The 20113-nt window shown below is 36.4% G+C and overlaps 1 protein-coding gene across 1 annotated transcript in view; it reads left to right on the top strand.

The window, feature by feature from the left end:
- LOC140139793 (exportin-2-like) overlaps positions 1-20113 on the top strand; it is an 80089-nt gene that overhangs the window by 2647 nt on the left and 57329 nt on the right. Inside the window, exons 2-12 of the mRNA XM_072161505.1 lie at positions 780-869; positions 1622-1767; positions 3434-3535; positions 3980-4125; positions 5140-5230; positions 7087-7194; positions 8028-8120; positions 13866-14033; positions 14700-14829; positions 15520-15585; positions 17498-17607. Of these exons, the coding sequence (XP_072017606.1) occupies positions 785-869; positions 1622-1767; positions 3434-3535; positions 3980-4125; positions 5140-5230; positions 7087-7194; positions 8028-8120; positions 13866-14033; positions 14700-14829; positions 15520-15585; positions 17498-17607 (1245 nt within the window). The 5' untranslated portion in view covers positions 780-784. The remainder of the gene's footprint in view (positions 1-779; positions 870-1621; positions 1768-3433; positions 3536-3979; positions 4126-5139; positions 5231-7086; positions 7195-8027; positions 8121-13865; positions 14034-14699; positions 14830-15519; positions 15586-17497; positions 17608-20113) is intronic.

Genomic DNA, 20113 nt, shown 5'->3' with positions numbered 1-20113 from the left:
GGCATTTTCGGTCGGGTAAACGGGTACCCGCCGAGATTACATTTCCCGGGTAGGAAATACCCTCCCCGGGTACCCGAAATTAAAAAAAAAAAAAAAAATTTAATTTTTTTTTTAAAGTTTTTTATTTTTTCGGTTTTGTAGTGTCCCTGGACCTAGACCTAAATGCTAGGATCATTCATGGTTGACCTAAAAAAAAAAAAAAAAAAAAAAAATTCAAGATGTTTTGTATTTTTAATATGAAAATTGATCATTTGTATTCATGTCATAGTCTATTAATGATTTCAAAATGCATTTTTTTTGCAATTTCGGGTACCCGGTTACCCGCCCGAAAAATGCGGCGGGTACCCGGGTACAAAATTACCCGAAAATGCCAGGCCTAATTGGCAATAAGCATCGCAAATTGTCTTGCAGTGCACAACAATGGGAATTTGGCCCATAGGGCTATGATAAGTGACTAAAACATCGGAGCCAACCTTTTCTGACAATTGGTTGAGTAATTGAGTTCGTAATGGAATGACTAAAGGTCCACCCAGGGCTGCTTTTTACACTTAAGCTTGATTTGAGTACTGGGTGGCAGCACTGGAAATTTCTGTTTAGTGGCACTGGCAGATGCAACAAGAGTAACTGGTGGACTGCACCGCCCACAGCCACTGTAGCTCCCACAGATGACTTGCAATAAAGCAGCCAGGGTGATAATTATTATAATGTCTGATACAGTATTCATCAATTTCTTGTACCGGTATCTATTGTTTTATCATCTATTGTTTTATCATCTTTAGTCAAAATGGAAGTGAATGATGGCAACTTGCAAGCTCTGGCTACCTACCTACAACAGACGCTGTCTACAGACCTTACTCAGAGGAAAACAGGTGAGTGAGCCAGGATGCATCAAATGCCCTGGGGGGGGGGGGTACATGGATTTTGGCCAGATACCCTTGCTCAATCCGAAAAGTGAGACTAGTGCTAGTCTTGAGACTCCCACTAGGGGTATCCAAAAAATGATTCTCTCTTGGGATATCATATTCCAAAAGTCTCTTCTAGTCCTGCTACGGATATCAAATTCACCTTCTAGTCTCCAAAGGAGTATCATATTTTCTGATTCCATGCCCATGTACCTTATTTTTTGAATTTTTGATAAAAATATACATATGTAGAACAACATGTGGCTTTTTTTACTTTCAAAAGTCATTTCTGGTACAATATGGTGTGCCACCTTGACGTTGAAGTTGTTGGTCATTGGCCATACCATATGCTTAAGGCAGCTATTTTGTAACATGGTTATTGGTTAACATACAAAAAGATTGCTGTCTTATGCATTTTATATAAACATAAATGGCTGCCTGTTGTTGTCATCCGATCCCCGGATATAAAGTGTGATCCAAGAATTGTGTCCACCTATATCAGCTAGGGCTGTAGGTCAAGTTATTTCTATATGTAGGAAACTGCAGTTTTTTCAGTTTTCAGTAGAATTGAAGAAGATCAAGGAAAAAAAGGCCACATCCAACAAATGAAGTTTACAAACAAGTTCACTCTTAGGTTGAAAAATATGAAGTTTGAAATTCTTATTCTATGTCCCAAAGACAACTTTTATATGAAATCTTTGTGTTGTTCCTACTTACAGCTGAGAAGTATCTAGAGTCAGTGGAAGGAACACAGAACTATGCCATCTTGCTGCTGACGCTACTGAGCAAGGCCGATGCAGATGTCAACATACGTATATCAGCCGCTATTACCTTCAAGAATTTTATCAAAAGGAACTGGAGAGTGGTGAGTATAAAATGAAAATGACAATATAGATTGGAACAAACCAGAGAAGATATCTTTACACTTCCCATAATGCATTTCTCCCATTTTAATTTCTTGTACTGATTTGTTTAAACTACATGTAACTGCAACATGGGTCGATTGTGATGAAATATGCCTCAGTGAACAATAGAGCACATCCAGATCTTGCAAAATATGTTTAGCTCTTGACTATCGAGTATCGACCCATGTTTTGTCAGTTTATTCTCAAAATGAAAACAAAAGGAACCTGTGCAACGCAATGGGATTATTATTTGATGAAATTAGGTGACGTATCATGTTGCAGAGGATTCTGGGAAGGGAAAGAAATCTTCTCTGGATCATACAAACTAAGTTTGAAGTTGAACAAATTTTAATCTTTTCAAAGAGCAGCTAGAGCACGTAAGCATTTGTGTGCGCTGGCCGCTCTGGGGAAAATTCCAATTTCCTATCAAACTGGATGTGTCCTGTTTTCTGAGTTTCAAATGTAGGTAGGTATGTATACTGCTCCAAGAAAGTATCCTTACATTTGGAAAAATAATTACAATTTCAAAACTGAACCATATTGGGGAAAAGTCATTTTTTTAATAGATGCACTATCTAATCCGGCACATTATGGCACCCCATTGAATCCAATGTGACTTCAAGAAGCAAAGTTACAAGCATTTGATTAGACGAAGGTCCAGTTTTAAAAGTGACACGCTGGCTTATTCAAAAATCCACGGACTAGACATTTGGTTTGAGAGTGGTTAGTGGCTAATTTGTGTGTGCCTTTAATTCAAAACAAAAGGAACAAAAGAAAACTGAAACAAAAGAGCTGACAAATAAAATGCTGTAAATGCAAGTTATGAAAAGTACAGAGAAGTAAAAACTGAAATAAATACTGCTTTAAATAAAGTGTCATTGAAGAAACTGTGTAGTCTCTTTGTTGCGCTTGTTGGAATCTTTTTGCGCCTTGTGTAGGCCAATTTGTCACTTTGTCTATTCAATTGCTTGTAACTTTACTTCTTGAGGTCACATTGGATTCAATGTGGTGTCATAATGTGCAGCTGCAGGATTATATAGTGCAAATTACAAAAACAAATTTACCCCAATATAGTTCAGTTTTAAAATTGTGATTATTTTTCCAAGTGCAAGGATACTTTCTTGGCGCAGTATATATGGTTTGTCTTGGACCATAGTGATCAACGAATTACTGTAGAGTGTGCTGAGGTTTATGGTTTATGCCTGTGAGTATATGTGTGTGTGTCTATCTCTCTGGTCACTGTAGTGCCCATAGGTGTTGCTGTGGTCTTGATGAGAGTTCGCTATGCTATCCTGCCCCATGCCAGATTTGTGACCTCTGTCTCTCTCTCTTCACTGGTCTTGATGATGTTATCCTGTCACACGCCAGATTTGTGGCCTCTTGTCATACTTCCTCCAGTCCCTGATTTGATGTCATTGACTGGATGCAGTTTAGTACCCTGTTTATGTGTAGGGTACGATAATAAATCATTGCACTTTCTTTTTCTTTCTTTTTATTCTTTTTTTTTTTTTTCATCAAATGCGATTGGGGCTAGAATCATTTGATTTGTGCATATTTTGTATGACAAAATTCTACCTATGGAATTTACAGAAATTTATCTTGGGCATCTTCATTTCTTCCCCACAGGTTGAGGATCAGGCTAATAAGATATGTGAGCCAGACAGAAACACCATCAAAGATCAGATAGTTGATCTCATGCTTAGCATGCCAGAAAACTTGCAAAGACAGGTGAGTTACCTGGGACAAAGGTTATCAATAAAACAATAAAAACTTGGTGTCTATGTTCATTGAAGGGGTAATAGTTGGTAGTTTTTAATAGTCTGTATACCATCATCATTCTTCAGCTGTGCAGGAACAGCAAGATGTCTCCATGCACAGCAATTTTTGGCAAGTGGGCTATGTTCTTCTTGAATGCATTCATTATACCCTAGCACAAGTTGATGTTGGTTACATAGTTGGTGCTAAGTAATGCAAAGCTAACACTGAACATGCTGAAAGCTAGTGCCGGTGATTCGAGGTAGATATATAGACTATACTGACCAGCGTGACACACACCCAAGATTCATTAACCATAGAGGAGAATGATCAGGTAGTGTGATATAATTTCACTTTCACTATAATAACAACTTGTCATAAACATACAGATTTGTTGATTGTCTTTAAATGTCACAGCTTAGCGATGCTATCAGCATCATAGGACGTGAGGATTTCCCCGCCAAATGGCCTAATCTTTTGCCACAATTGGTTAAGAAATTGGAAGTGGGAGACTTTCATATCATCAATGGCGTGTTGAGGACAGTGCATTCATTATTTAAAAGGTTAGTGTAAGAGATATAAGGTTAGTGTAAGAGATATAATGTATAATGTTACAGCTTAGTACTGCAATCAGCATTTGGCTATTTCATTTAGAATCCACATTTTCTGTGGAAATATCTTCCACAGGGGGAGTATGTTTTTTGAATGTAACTGGTCAGGGTTAATCATTTAACCCCTACTCCCTCTGTATTATGGCTTTACCTATATCTTCCACAACTGGATTGAATATTTCGAATGGACGTTACTCAATTTGTCTATTCTAATCAAAACTCCCTCTGTGGAAGATTTCAGCTAAATCTTCCAAAAGGGGAGTGTTGATTTCAAATGGAATAGCCCATTACAGGACATGTGGATTTCTCAGCGAAATGTCACAATCTTTTGCCAGAATTGGTCAAGTAGCTGCATACCTACACATCAAATCCCATGGGGTGTTGATGGGCGTGTTGGTGGGCGTGTTGATGGGTGCGGGGGTGGGCATGCTGATGGGCATGTTGGTTGGGTGTATTGGTGGGCATGTTGGTCAGTGTTGGTGGGAATGTTGATGGGCATGTTGGTGGGTATGTTGGTGGCATGTTGGTGGACTGGGTGTGTTGGTGGGTATGTTGGTGGGCCTGTTAGACTGTTAGTGGGCATGTTGGTGGGTGTGGGGGTGGGTGTGTTGCGGGCATGTTGGCAGGTGTGTTGGTGGGCATGTTGGTGGGGTGGGCGTGTGGGTGGGCTTGTTGGTGGGCATGTGTGAGCCAATACATTCATTATTCAAAAGTTTAATGTGCATGGCATCATGCATTCTTCTGCATCATAAATGGCAGTTCACATCTGATGTTACATAACAACTGAAGAACAGATATCAAATGGCACTGTCAATAATCATTCTTGAAAATAGCTCGCTTATTATACCCGTGATGTTCTGGAAACTTTCCTCATATTTTGATGAAACAAGTCTCAACTGTTCTATAGTGGTCACCCATGTTACATTTTTCCCATGGTTAACATTGGTCATATCTTGGCTCTTTTAGGTATCGTCATGAATTTAAATCCCAAGAATTATGGACAGAAATCAAGTTGGTGTTGGATACGTTCGCAGCACCACTCACAGACCTATTTAACGTAAGTATATGTGATGCGATCAAGCAAAATCAGTCGGAACTCGGAAATATAAAATTTTCAGTTTCTTACAGGATAGTAAAAAGCATTTACAAAGCTGGATTTTGCAGAATACCCCATTGAAATTGAACAACCAGTTACAAAGATATGAGCAAATAAAGAGTTTGCAAAACAATAAGAAACAAAAGGACATATTTGCTTTGTTTGGCTATATCTCAAAATCAATATTCCTGAGTTCCGACTGATTTTGCTTGATCGCATCACATATATGGGAAGCTTAGTACAGGGTGTTTTGAAAAGGTGGCCTACAGGCCAAATCTGGCCCACTTAACACTGATATTTGCCCCTTAAAGGTGGGTAACCTGATTGACAATCTCATCCCCCCCACTTTACCTCATCAAAATGCTGATGAACATATTGAAATTTGGCGTTCCAAATCGGTATATTTCGAAGAAATCATCAAAACTGTTGAATTAGTCTCAAATATGGTATACCACATTTGAGACTAATTAGGCAGTTTTTTGATGATATCTTCGGAAATACACTGGAGTTGGAACTTCTAATTTCAACATGTTTACGATGAAACTAGGGCCTTTTGTTTGAAATCAATATATTACATGATCATGATGATTATCACTAATAAAAACACTGTAGACTACCAATATCACTCTGTATAAAAGTCGGTAATTCAGGAATTAGTCACATTTACAAAAAAACATTTACATGTTCTATTTGCATGAGTGCTTAAAAGGGATGACATTTTATGTTATACGTAAGTTTTAAAGAATTTGATTTTCCAAATATATCGGGTCACCTGCCTTTAAAGGGGTTCTGAGAGATTTCTTTGGAAAATCAAATCAGAAAATTTTGCTTTATTTTGATAGATTGAATACTCAGAGAACCTTCCAAGCAGTAATTTACACAAAATCTATCAAATTGAAAATAAGAGACACATTGTGAGTACAATTTTACATGAAAGACACTGATTTAAGCTTAACTATTTCAGATGCTGATCAGTGGATGGACAAACATTGCGTACATGTTAAAAACCGGACTTGACCAAAATCGAGGGCGCAATTTTTGGTGAAATCTCACAATGCCCCTTTAACCAACTATACACGAATCCGACTTGACACATTCCTACACCTCACTGACGGCCATAGCTGGGGCCATCCATCCATTTTACGCGACCACAGTATCACAGGCGTGCAGCGTTTACCGCTCCCGTGACGAGGCGCAAGTGCCACACGCTACGATGCGCTTGTGATAGTGGCCATCTTGGATGGCAATCCTAACAAACTAAGCTAGTTTGGCGAGGATGGCCCAGCCGACTTAATCCTGACCATCACTTGGTTCGTCGGATTTGTCTATAAATTGTCATGAAAGACATTAGGGGCCCACACAACCAATAAAGTTCCATGTATTTTAGTTGTAAAATGACAGCTATTCAAATTTTATTTTTTTTACTTATAAGCGACTGTTTCCTTCAAAATACCAACCAATCAGTTGGCATGGTTGGATTTACTTCCGCATTACGCACACAGTGTAATCGTCACACTGTTGGCAGCTGTGTTCATTCAAATGAAATTTCTACTATAGTTGTGTTATGAAATGGGGTGGATCAAAAGATCATGTGGATGCAATGTATCATTTGAATTTGGACTTTAACAGAAAAATCCAGAATATAGTATGGGAGATTTATCATAGCATTACGCACTGGGCAATTCTGAATCGGTTCATTTTGGGTATGAGCTCGTTAATTAAATCCCTTCCCTAGAATGACCTCTAAATTTTGCCCAATACTTTGACAAGTAAGTACATTGACTCACATATGTTTGCTTTTTTAATTATTTTCACAGAAAACAATGGAATTAGCCAAGACACATGCCAATGATCCAGTGGCCATTAAGATCCTATACAACTCATTGGCTCTTATCTGTAAGGTTTTCTACAGTCTCAACTTTCAGGTAAGATTGATTAGATGATTGATTGATTGATTAATTTAGTATTTGTGAATTGAAAAACTGATAGAATTATAGAATAAAAGTATTGTGTTGAGACCCAGCCATGTCTCTTATTGCCTGATATATTATGGGAGATAGTATTATTTTAAGTAGATCAACTTCGCCGTGCCGTCTTGTTGTTCCATGCAAAATAACGCCATCTTTTTTTTATATCATGCGGCAGAGACACAGGTGGGTAAACAGATCATGTTTGGATGTTATTTACGTGGAGTCGTTGACTCCTGTGCACAAAATTGGGGAATACTTGTTGTCCTCCACACGCAGATGCATGATATTGCAACGCGCCGAGACGAGAGATCAATGCGCGCATATCATGTTACATGCAATGTGAATGATGCATGCAACTGCACATTTAATATGCGCCCAGCTGTTCATAGCACTGGCAAGAACCAGCGAAATTAAGGGAAAACAACAACTGTTTAAGAATTAAAATTGGCACATAATATCACAAAACTGCGGGTTCATCTCTTTTGATTTTCTCATTTAATTTTTTATTATGTTCTAATATGTGACCCAATCCAGTCCACTCACTCAGGCTACAGTCATTTAACTCATTTTTTTTCTTCAAAATTGAGTTATTATAAGGTTTGTATGAAGTAAAATTTTCCTTTCTATTTGTCCAAACCCCGTGTTTATAACTGATTTGGTTGCGAAGTTACAATATTTTGTGGCCTTAACCTATTTCTGGTTATATCTCAGGTTTCATATTTGCTGACATTAGCCTGAGTGGACTTAATCGGGTCACATATAGTAACTTATCTTTACATCTTCTGTAGGATTTACCAGAATACTTTGAAGATAACATGCAGACCTGGATGGCACATTTCCATACACTGTTGGTTGATGAAAACAAACTCCTAGTCACAAATGTAAGTATACTTTTTTTTATGTTTATACCAGCGGTCGAAATTTCCATCAACTGCTATGCACTTTTCCAAAATGCATAGCTAAAAGTGCTATACATAAATTTGAGCTAAATTCCATGTCGATTTACCTCAAAAGTTCCCCAACGCATCGCGATTTTCGAGCCAAATTCCACATCATATTTTTGACATTTTGACACAAAGCACGTGGGGATATCCTCAAGCTACTAAGCCCTGGTAATTTTGGTGGTTCCCGAATCTGTCAAGCTCTTGCAATAGCAAAATTACGTCTGTCAAACCAACGGCTACCAGCAAAAAATGTGACCTCTGACCGTTGCTAGGAGATATTTTCAAGTAGTTTCAATATACCCCTGAAGCTGTATTTATGCCAACTGCGCATAAAAAAATTGTTTATTATGTTTACTGAGCATCGGTTTCAAAATACCCACTCTCTCTCCCGGGAAAAAATTAATAGCGTTATGTCGCGATAATGAGCTCATGAATTATTAATGAGGGAATGTCAATGGCGATATTACACGTAAATTTTGACTTTTTGAAGACAATTGTGAATTCTGATGGCTTTTAAGCATAAAATCCAGCACAAACATGAATTTATTGATGATAAATAAATGATGAATACAACCTGTATTTTGATATTTTATTAGTAGACCTCACAGTGGCTGCACAATAATTCTGTCATACTGTGCACGCATACATAACAGTGAATCAAAAAGTGCGCGGATCAAAGTTGGCCAATTTTTGAAAACATACATGTCAAAAAACGATTTCCTCGTTATGTTTCATTGATCACAATAATTTGTCTTTTTAATATATGGTAGGTGAAACATTTCCTAAATCACTATCAACTCCATGAAATTAAACACTGCCTAGTTTAAGAGTTAAGACCTGTTTTATGAATTTTTTAGATCGTCCATAAATCAATAAATATAGGTCTCTCGAAATAGAGGACCTAGTACCACCGGTCTGAAATACCAGTGTTTGTTATCATGTATTTTTTTTCCTTGGACAATGAGTGAAACACTTCCCTATACCAATTGAAAACTCGGTGCACTTAGGCAATTAACTGCAGTTTCTTTATTCAACATCACAGCAGGTTCATATTTGACAAAATCATGCTGTATGAATAAAACATAAATAAAACATTGAAAAAAGTAAAAATTACATATGCCTAATTAACATAAGAATGGCATAAATATATAATTAGATGTAATTAGCTAATTTGCATAATTAATGATTTTGTGTATTTTTTGTTACCAAATGAAAGAACTTTGGGTACTTATGTGTGCAAAAAAAACCGCATCCTCATATCATGTACGGTTCTCTGTTGGCATTATTTTTGCATATTAATTAGCTGGACTTAGTCATTTTTAAGCTTTTATTTGTCTGCAGATTGGTCAAAATGGCTAAAATTGTATATTTGGTGGATTTATTACATTTATTCGAGGAGAGATTTTTAATCTTGTTTTCTTTAACGAAGTCGGAAAGATATGCAATTAATCTGTGATACTTAAATCAATGCTACCTTTTCAAGTAAGTGTCCGAATAAGCATTACAAATCCCAAAATTACCATTTTGCCATTTATAGCAATTTGTGGCAGGTTTTCACCCGATTTCCGGGTATCTTCAAGTTGACGTTACATCACTTTGCATTATCCGATTTCAATTCTGTTTTTTGTTTTTTGAAGCATTCATAACGATAATTCAATTAAAAGCGTCAAATAACATGTTTCTGCTGCGCTTATTTTTGGGGTGATATACCTATTATTAGCAACAAGGTGAGTTTGGGAAATGTGTGTGATGCACGAATACTTATTGGCAGCAGTGATAGCCGAGATTTGATGACAATGACAGAAGTTGTAGATTCGCTACTGTCACAGACCAGGGGTTTGGGAAAATTGGAATAAAAGTCGGACTTGCGACGAAGTCCGACAATTCCCTGGCCGTGGGTAGCGTGGCCTTAAAATTGAAAAATATGAAGGGAATCAAGTGCCTAATTTATACTCTTGACCTTGAGACGAAATAAATTCACCCTGAATCTAGGTTTTACAGTTCAGTAAATTTATTAATTATTTTTGAATTGCAAAAATATAAATATAAATATAAATTTAAATAGCAAATTCAATTTCTCTGGTATAATGGAACCAGGGACACAATATTTGAGATTTGTTTCTCACATAAAATAACGATTCAACATGAATCGAGACAAAAATAAATTCGATTAATCAATCGACTTATTACTTTTCAAGTAATTTGTCAATATTATAACTGACCAATTTGTGAAACCCTAAATACCCCAAGTGCTGATCGATAAAATGCACCGACCAACACCCTTTCAAAATTTTGGATGAAAGTTGATTAATAAAAATTATTGATCAATCAATTTCTAATAATCAATCTGATCAAGTGTGAAACCCTAAATACCCCAGTGCTGATCGATAAAATGCACCGACCAACACCCTTTCAAAATTTTGGATGAAAGTTAATTAAAAATTATCGATCAATCAATTTCTAATAATCAATCTGATCAAGTGTGAAACCCTAAATACCCCAGTGCTGATCGATAAAATGCACCGACCAACACCCTTTCAAAATTTTGGATGAAAGTTAATTAAAAATTATCGATCAATCAATTTCTAATAATCAATCTGATCAAGTGTGAAACCCTAAATACCCCAGTGCTGATCGATAAAATGCACCGACCAATACCCTTTCAAAATTTTGGATGAAAGTTGATTAATAAAAATTATTGATCAATCAATTTCTAATAATCAATCTGATCAAGTGTGAAACCCTAAATACCCCAGTGCTGATCGATAAAATGCACCGACCAACACCCTTTCAAAAATTTTGGATGAAAGTTGATTAATAAAAATTATCGATCAATCAATTTCCAATAATCAATCTGATCAAGTGTGAAACCCTAAATACCCCAGTGCTGATCGATAAAATGCACCGACCAACACCCTTTCAAAATTTTGGATGAAAGTTGATTAATAAAAATTATTGATCAATCAATTTCTAATAATCAATCTGATCAAGTGTGAAACCCTAAATACCCCAGTGCTGATCGATAAAATGCACCGACCAACACCCTTTCAAAATTTTGGATGAAAGTTGATTAATAAAAATTATTGATCAATCAATTTCTAATAATCAATCTGATCAAGTGTGAAACCCTAAATACCCCAGTGCTGATCGATAAAATGCACCGACCAACACCCTTTCAAAAATTTGGATGAAAGTTGATTAATAAAAATTATTGATCAATCAATTTCTAATAATCAATCCGATCAAGTGATCGGTAAATACCTTTCCAATAAAATCAATCAACCTGACCGTTCAATTGAATCGATCATTTCCCTTTCAAAAATTTGGATGAAAGTTGATTAATAAAAATTATTGATCAATCAATTTCTAATAATCAATCCGATCAAGTGATCGGTAAATACCTTTCAATAAAATCAATCAACCTGACCGTTCAATTGAATCGATCATTTCCCTTTCAAAATTTGGATGAAAGTTGATTAATAAAAATTATTGATCAATCAATTTCTAATAATCAATCCGATCAAGTGATCGGTAAATACCTTTCCAAATAAAATCAATCAACCTGACCGTTCAATTGAATCGATCATTTCCCTTTCAAAAATTTGGATGAAAGTTGATTAATAAAAATTATTGATCAATCAATTTCTAATAATCAATCCGATCAAGTGATCGGTAAATACCTTCCAATAAAATCAATCAACCCGACCGATCAATTGAATCGATCATTTCCCTTTCAAAAATTTGGATGAAAGTCATGAAAGTTGATTAATGAAAATTATTCATCAATCAATTTTCAATTTAAACAAAGTTTAAGCTTATAAAACCATTTTTGTCGTCTCCCAAATTTTGTGACGGCCACAAACTCATGTGCTAAAATTTTCAGCACCCGAGGTTAATTTGTTTCTCGAGAAAACCAGACACCAATATTCATGAAGACGATCATGACATTGTTGATTATTGAATTGCGCAACTTAATTTTCCAACAAAATTGTCACTTCACATCGAAATGACCACAAAATACTTTGTATGTGCTTCATGGATGGTACAAATACAAAAAGTGCAAATCTTAATCTTACCAAAATATATCACCAATCAATTCAGAACATCCAAATATTAATACACAAATTTTCGGAAATTCCGAATAAAGAAGCCACAGCATTCAAAACGCCGTGGACTTTTTAAATTTTGAGGCAAATACAAAAAGTGCAATTCTTAAGCTTAACAAAAATATGACATCAATCAATTCAAATAATCAAAATATGCATAAATCAATTTTCGGTATCACCGAATGAAGAAGCCACAGCATATCACTGGCGCCGTGGACTTTTTAAAATTTGAGGCAACGGTGTCTGAGTTTCTCATAAAACAACAACAATTTTTCCCCATTTTCTATTTGTGTCCCGTAATAGAACGCCAATATAATTCCTCCCACATCTCTGATAATATTTTCAAACATGGATAAATGGAGGGGCAGTCAGTCAGTGGAACAGATTTTAAGGTTTACGACACTTACCAAACCATCACTTCTGTATGGCGAAAGGCTTTGGACATGTTGGACGCCATTTTGTTTTCTCAAAATTTCACACGTGTTTATATTTTAAAACACATTTCTTTTTGCTTTCTCGACGTTGGTCGAGCTAAAAATTTTTGACCAAACTTGTGTAGGGAATTCACTCTCAAGGTGGAGTTATTCCTACACTAAATTTTTGATGAAAACCTATAAAACAAATTGAAACATTTTTAAGCAAAACCAGACGCATGTCTCTAGCCCCTTAACGACCCGACAGAACTGATCTGATCTGGTTCAGACCGGATGTCATGGCGATTTCGCCGCTCTTACTTCCACTTTACTCCTCCCTATTTGTGAAAGGGCAAGTTCCACTGACTCAATATTTAGAGGAAAGGACATTCGTCAATATACTTGCTCCCGCATACATGAATAAAAAAAATATGAACACGAACAACCTGGCCAGGGAGTTTGGACACAAAGCGGAACAGCCCCAATCGATTGGTACAGGATGTCGGTGACCAATCAGGGTTTGCTCTGAACAAAAGATTGATCAATCCAGAGGATTTTGGCTACCAATCAGAATTTGTCCTGAACAAAAGAGGTTTCCGCCAAAAATCGGGACTATCCCTATTTAACATAAAACTTTTAAAACCGGGAAAACAACTTCTTGACACTACGCAAACACAATATTGCATCGCCAAATGCTACACATTTTTTTTTCATAGCAAAATAACTGTGATGCAAAATTTGGAAACTGCTATACAAACATGTGTTTTGCATAGCACAAACAGCTTGACTGAATTCGAACCCTGGTCAAGACATATCAAGGCGTTAATAGCCTTCTTCACAATGGGTTTTCAAAAATGGCAGGATAATTTTTTAAATCCTTGCTTGTTATAGAGCAAATTGCATGTTATTTAAATGTTTAATTGATTGGTTGATTGATTGATGAACCCCAAACTCTGTCATCTAATACGGACACATTACTATTCAATCATGCATATTGACGATGTATGCAGTTTCGGCTTCTTTGCAAATGGTTTCAAAAATAGCAGGACATCTTGTAAAAATACTTGCTTGTGATTGGGCCTATGATTTTATGTTTGAATTGAATGAATGATTGGTTGGTTGATTGATTTTTGTTTGATTAATTGATTGATTGTGAATTACAGGATGAAGATGAAGCTGGACCATTAGAGTTACTGAAATCCCAGATATGTGACAACGTAGCCATGTATGCCCAGAAATATGATGAAGAATTCCAGCAGTTTCTACCTGATTTCGTCAAGGCCATCTGGAATCTACTGGTGACAACTGGACCCCAAGTCAAATTTGATATTGTAAGTTGATTCTCTAAAAGATGGTGAAGAAAATCAAATCTAATAAATACCATATTTACTCTATAAAAATGCCCTGGGGTGTTCTATTTTCGAAAAGGGGTGGTGTTTATTAGAAGAGAATTTTAAATTATAAAAAAAAACTCATAATTAAGATTTCCCGATTCTCTCGAAAATACTACTGTTCACTTCACAGATTAATAAATGAACAGATAAGAATTTTCCATGCCTGCGCTTTCTAAGCATACTTGAATTCAGCTGACGTCGGTACAGCGTTCAGACCTGGCGACATTGCTCATCTTACGTGCGAAGTTTCTTTTGTGTACGCTCGCAGGGTTGTAGCCACGGTGGTCAGCCCTGGTCGGCAGTAACCAGTACTCAGCCTGATCGACCGGCACTCAAGGGAATTATAGGTCTTGCCGACCAGCACTAAAATGACAAATTGTCCTCAAAACAGCTGTCAAATGCCATTACTGTCAAGTAATTGGCATTCTGATTCAATTTACTCTTAATTAGCCGGCAATGAAATTTGGCTAGCTACAACCCTGCTCACACGGTACCTGACTTAGCGTCGATCCCCATAGGCAACATGCCACGATTCCGGCAGTATAGTTCACTTGTTTCGATGGCAAGAAGGGTGACAGGCTTTGAATTACTATTTATTTACAGCTTGTGAGTAATGCAATACAATTCCTGGCCTCGGTAGCAGAGAGACAACATTACAAACAACTGTTTGAATCACAGGACACATTGACTAGCATATGTGAGAAAGTTGTAGTACCAAACATGGAATTCAGAGGTATGTTCACAACTTGGTAAATGAAGTAAAACAAGTTCTTGGTGTAAGATATTCATGAGTTAGACTAGTGTAAAGACTCCATTGAGGAATTGAGTAGCTTATTGAATGAAGCTGTACTACTTCAATAGAAGATTTCTATGCTAGACTAACTTGTCATTTGTCATACCTTTAAGTAAATATGTCGCAAACATCAAAGATACAACTAACCCTGGATATTCGGATATTCTGTACCTGGTCGGCAAGTGTTTGTGTGTTGCAGTGCTATTGACCCTGTACGGTATCATACATTGTACTAGGTCGACGAACCCGTATGTGCACTTTTTACGTGTTTTGAACTAACCCACTACATAAACAAAGGGTGAGGGCATATTTACACCGATTATTACAACAGTTTCATGTACTTTGAATGATAAAAATAATTCAAAAAGTTGATTTTAGGCAAGGTTTTTGAACAAAACCATCCTCAATTATTAACCTGTTATTGTACCCATAGTGTGTAAAGTCATATTTTTTACACGCTTTGCAAACACTTTATCACAGAGTGTGTCTTCATCAGACGCCTTCATATGTTCTAGAAACATGCACAGTCCACATAATTTGATAAAGAATATGTTGGCCCACTAGGGTGAAAAGGTTGCCCATCCCTGATCTGAATTGTCATTTTGTGTTTATTTCTTTGTTGTGTTATAGAGGCAGATGGTGATCTGTTTGAATTCAATCCAGAGGAGTACATCAGGAAAGACATTGAAGGATCAGGCAAGTATTGGGAGGTTTCATTTCATATTGAATGTAATTGTTTAAAATAGGTTTTATGATCTTCATACTAAAAGTGGCAAGCAAGGGTCGCACTAACCTGCGTCATGGACGCGTTTCGGACGCACAGAAATTTGTTTCAGTAAAATCTGTGCGTCAAAGAATGACGCAGACTTTCCGGGCCGACTGCATCAAATAAAACATGTAAACAATGAAACCATGTCGAAACTATCATCATTCTTAGCTTGGTTTTCATCAATATTGACAAACGTGCTTGATTTTACAGTAGATTAAGAATCAACAATGATGACTTTATGGTTGAATTTGCAAAGATCACCAAGTTTCGTAAGTAAATTGATGGAAATTACATAGCAATTTACGACGACGAAAAAGCAAAAATGTCACCGGAAAGCCTGACAATATTCACAAAAAAACCCAATAATGGTCACCAGGAATTGATCAATTTTCATAACTTTAACAAAAGAAACCTTTTTCATGTTTCATAAGAGCACAGGATAGAGTATATTTGACATCAACCTGTTAAAATGAGACTGTTTTGTTGCCCCAAAGGGCAAAATCTGAGCAAAATAGGTTGCTAAAAAAAGAAAAATTGGACCATTTTCGGACTTTGCTATATCAAGCCTGTATGCCATTATTGCCATTATGCTCACATTGCTCAATAACGGGCAGTGATTGGTTCATTACATGCTAACAGCTAATGAATATTCATAATTCTATCAGAAGTGCTGAAAACTAGTAAATAAATAAAATAAACAATATTAAAGAGATAAATAATGAAAATAAAAACCTAATAATTAATAAATTAAATAAGAAAATGCAAACTTACAATAAATAAGAGTAAAACAAAAAATATAAAGCAAATAAATTTTAATAAAATAAAAAATGAAATAAAAAAAGAAATTATGAAAACTCCAAATAAAATAAAATAAAAAAATGCAAAATTACTAAAACAAAAAATAATACATTTGAATGAACTAGATAAAATCAAAAACCAAAATAAAATAAGAAAATGCAAAATTGATATAAATAATAGTAAAACAAAGGAAATAACATAAATTTTAAAATGAAATAGATAAAATCAATAATCAATTACAAAAATTATGAAAAATCCAAATATAAATACCTTGTGGGGGGTCCAGAGGTTGGGGAGCATAAGCATAGTTACGTCATGAGAATTGTTCACTTGACCCTTAAAAAATCATTTGACCCCTAAGTTTTTGATTTTAAGTCAGTTAAGGGGTCATCTGTGACCCCTAGTTTTAACCTGCCAGCGCTACCCCTGGTGGCAAGTTTTTAGTTTTATGGAAAACTGTTTAAAAAATCACAGAATTGGACCATTGGAAAACACAGAAAATGCAATTTTGCCAAATTTCCGCCTAAAATATTGGTTATTTTGAATGTACATTAGCAAAAGAAAATATTAACAATGTTAATAATCTGCATGGTGGCCATAGGCTTCAACACAAAAAGTTTTGAGATATTTTCCCCCAAAAATCAAGACCTATCTCAAGAACCTCTGAACCAATACTAGGCTTGTTACTCATTTTGATGCATTTTGCATGTTGATTCCAAATATGGTCTTGTACATTTTAGAATTTGTCGTCTGCAATCGACACCCGTGTGGAGAGGGTGAAAATCCTGTTATCCTTTTTGATTAACCCCCTGGACACTACTGGTCATCTAACAGCATTCTGATTGGTTGATAACTTGAAATGCTCATTTCAATTGCCAATTATGACCAGGCTTTAAACCATTTATGGTCAAACTTGCATTTGCAGACAATCTTATTAATACCCTCCTTGATTGGTTCAAAATTGGACACAATCGTCATTTTGGCCAATCAGCAGGTAGTTCTCATAGGGTTAATATTCCATTCCAAATGTTCTACCCACAGATTTTGACACAAGAAGAAGATCAGCCTGTGATCTTGTGAAGGCACTGTGTAGATTTTTTGAAGAACCAGTAACTCATATCTTCTCAGCTTATGTTACACAAATGTTACAGGTACGGTAATGTCTAATCCGCTCAAGTCTGGTTACATTGTAATTAAGATAATCAAGATATGTCACCAGAGATTCCTACTTAGACAACAATAACTGCGTATCATCTATTTTGAGGTCATTGTGGGAAATTGGAGGGTTTTGTTTTGGGCCAAGGTATTTTTTCGAGTAGCACCCGACGAAAAATACAGACAGCAACCTTTTCCTGTACAGGGCCCAGGCCCAGTTCGCGCAGTTGCTGTAATTTTAGCGACATATTTTTTGCATGATGAATACATCATGCAAAAATTATCTTTGAGACTTTACCCTTAACAGTCAGGCAATCAATCTCTTTTGATTGGATCGCACTTGCTGTGTATATTAATGAGGTTATGAATTTATTTTATTCCGCTTTAGTTATTGCTGTGGCTGCATGTTTGAATAGTCATTGTTCTGTGTCCAGAAGTACATTGTGCTTCAAGTGGCCTTATATTTTCTTTTTTGAACTCATCCTGTATTTTACTATACTGTAGAAGATCGCCTAATGGCGCTATGAAATTTATAGAAATGTGAGAGCGCCCTCCCTTTTAAAAGCTCACTATCATCACTGATCATTAAGGATATGTGTAGTTAAAGCGTGAAATCTATCGGCACATTCAATTATGACAAAGATCAAACAACCATTGTCATGATAATCATTCACCTATACGTAATGTCGTAGTGAGCAGAGCACCAGACTATAGTGCGAGGATATAGAAAACTTGTAGAGAAGATAGATGGCTCGACTCCCGTGCAGAAATTTTTGACAGATTTCCCACTGATATGACGCACTTCTCAAAGCTCCTGATGGTAGTTCTCATGGTTGTTCACATCTCCGTCCACACTTGGCCAACCCACTTGATGATGAGGATGCGCCACTGATTCGCTGTAATCTCATTGTTGGCATACTCCGCTAAATGATCCTGTTAAGAAATAAGAACTTTCATCATTACATTTGTTTGAACACAATTGGCAACTTTTTTTTTGTACTTTAGTCATATCCGAACATTATGAATGTATAAAATTGGTAACAACACCATTAATGTTAGTGTCTTTATTTTTTGGTTTCATGTTATATCAGGGATTGGTTATACTATTCTGCATGTATTTGGTGAATAAATCACTACATTTCTCCTTGAATGTTCTATTAAAACAGATGTCCAAGGGCTGAATTAGGCATGTACATCCAGGCGGGATAAGTGCTGGTGTAGTTCCGATTTGCTCAAGTCTCTGTAGAACTTGTTCGGTCTTTTCTGCACTATCGGCAACTAGCACATGTTTTTTGCCAACATTGCTGATTGCAGGATGCCACATCTCATTAATCCATGACATCATGATGTCCTCGTCACAACAGGCATTCTTTTGAAAGGACACTTGGCCTCTTTCATCTTAGGCTTCTTTTTCTTCTGCACTTAGTTGTGTACCGGTGCCGCATAAGATAATCATAGGTTTCATGTGTGTCCATCAGTGAAGATTGTCAACTGCACAGTACATTGCTGTGTGTCTTGTTCTGATTGACCTCCTCGAACCCAGACAGTCTTTTCCCCCTTCTGTTCATAGATTTTACCACCTCCAAACACAAACAGCATTGGTGTTTGATCCATGTTTCCTATCACTTGCTTGTTCCATTTGCCAAGAGGCCTCTTCTCCCTGCGCCTTTCGTCGTTCCTCTTACAGCATTTTTCCGATAAACTGATAGAAGTTTTGCAAGATCTTTTCCTTTTCAGCTGGCGGTGTCTGAGCGGTCGATGTTGAGGCCTCCAAGAAAGATCATGCCTGCTGATAAACTTACTGAAACCACCCTTTGGAGAAAGAAAGAGGATGGGAAGGATCCATGTGTTGTTTCAACTCCTTTGCTCTGTTTAGGCCAAAAAAATAAATTGTTTGTTTGCCCTTTCATGAAAAAAATCAGGAGGGTCGGTAGGTCGATTCTTTTTTTTTTTTTTTTTTAATCTAAAAAAAAAAATTTAGCTGTAAACAGCGTTATATCGTCCCACTTGTTTCAAAAACAAGACACAAACAAAGAAAAATAAGAACAGTCATGGAAACATACCGTAGTCATTAGGCATCATTTGGCAAAGTTTGGGTTTCAAAAACGCTCAAAAATATCTTAGAAAAGTATAAATTGTTTTTCATATGATTTTTGGCAAAAAATTACAAATTTTTGAGGTTATAAAAGGACAAAAAATTAAAAAAATAAAAACGCGACCCAAGATTTTCGTGATTTTTCGATTCGGTCGGGAAAGGGCAAACAAACCTTTCTTGGCCTTATAACCCACCAGCTCTTAATCCGGAGGCCTCTAGTCTCCAGCAACTCCTTAATGAGCCTGTGCTCTAACTCTGGCCACAATGGCGAACTACTCCCTGTGATCTTTCTGCTCTTGGGCTTACTTAGGATGAGTTGCTTCTCTTGTGTAACCCATCTCAGGACGTTTTTACTGCTGAGCTTATACTTTTTTGTAATTTGGCATAGATTTGTTTGATCATAAAAA

This window comes from Amphiura filiformis, chromosome 18 (assembly GCF_039555335.1).
Source record: "Amphiura filiformis chromosome 18, Afil_fr2py, whole genome shotgun sequence".
In the NCBI taxonomy this organism is placed as follows: Eukaryota; Metazoa; Echinodermata; class Ophiuroidea; order Amphilepidida; family Amphiuridae; genus Amphiura; species Amphiura filiformis.
Note: the sequence above shows the minus strand (reverse complement) of the source record. Positions and strands in the feature narration are given on the sequence as shown.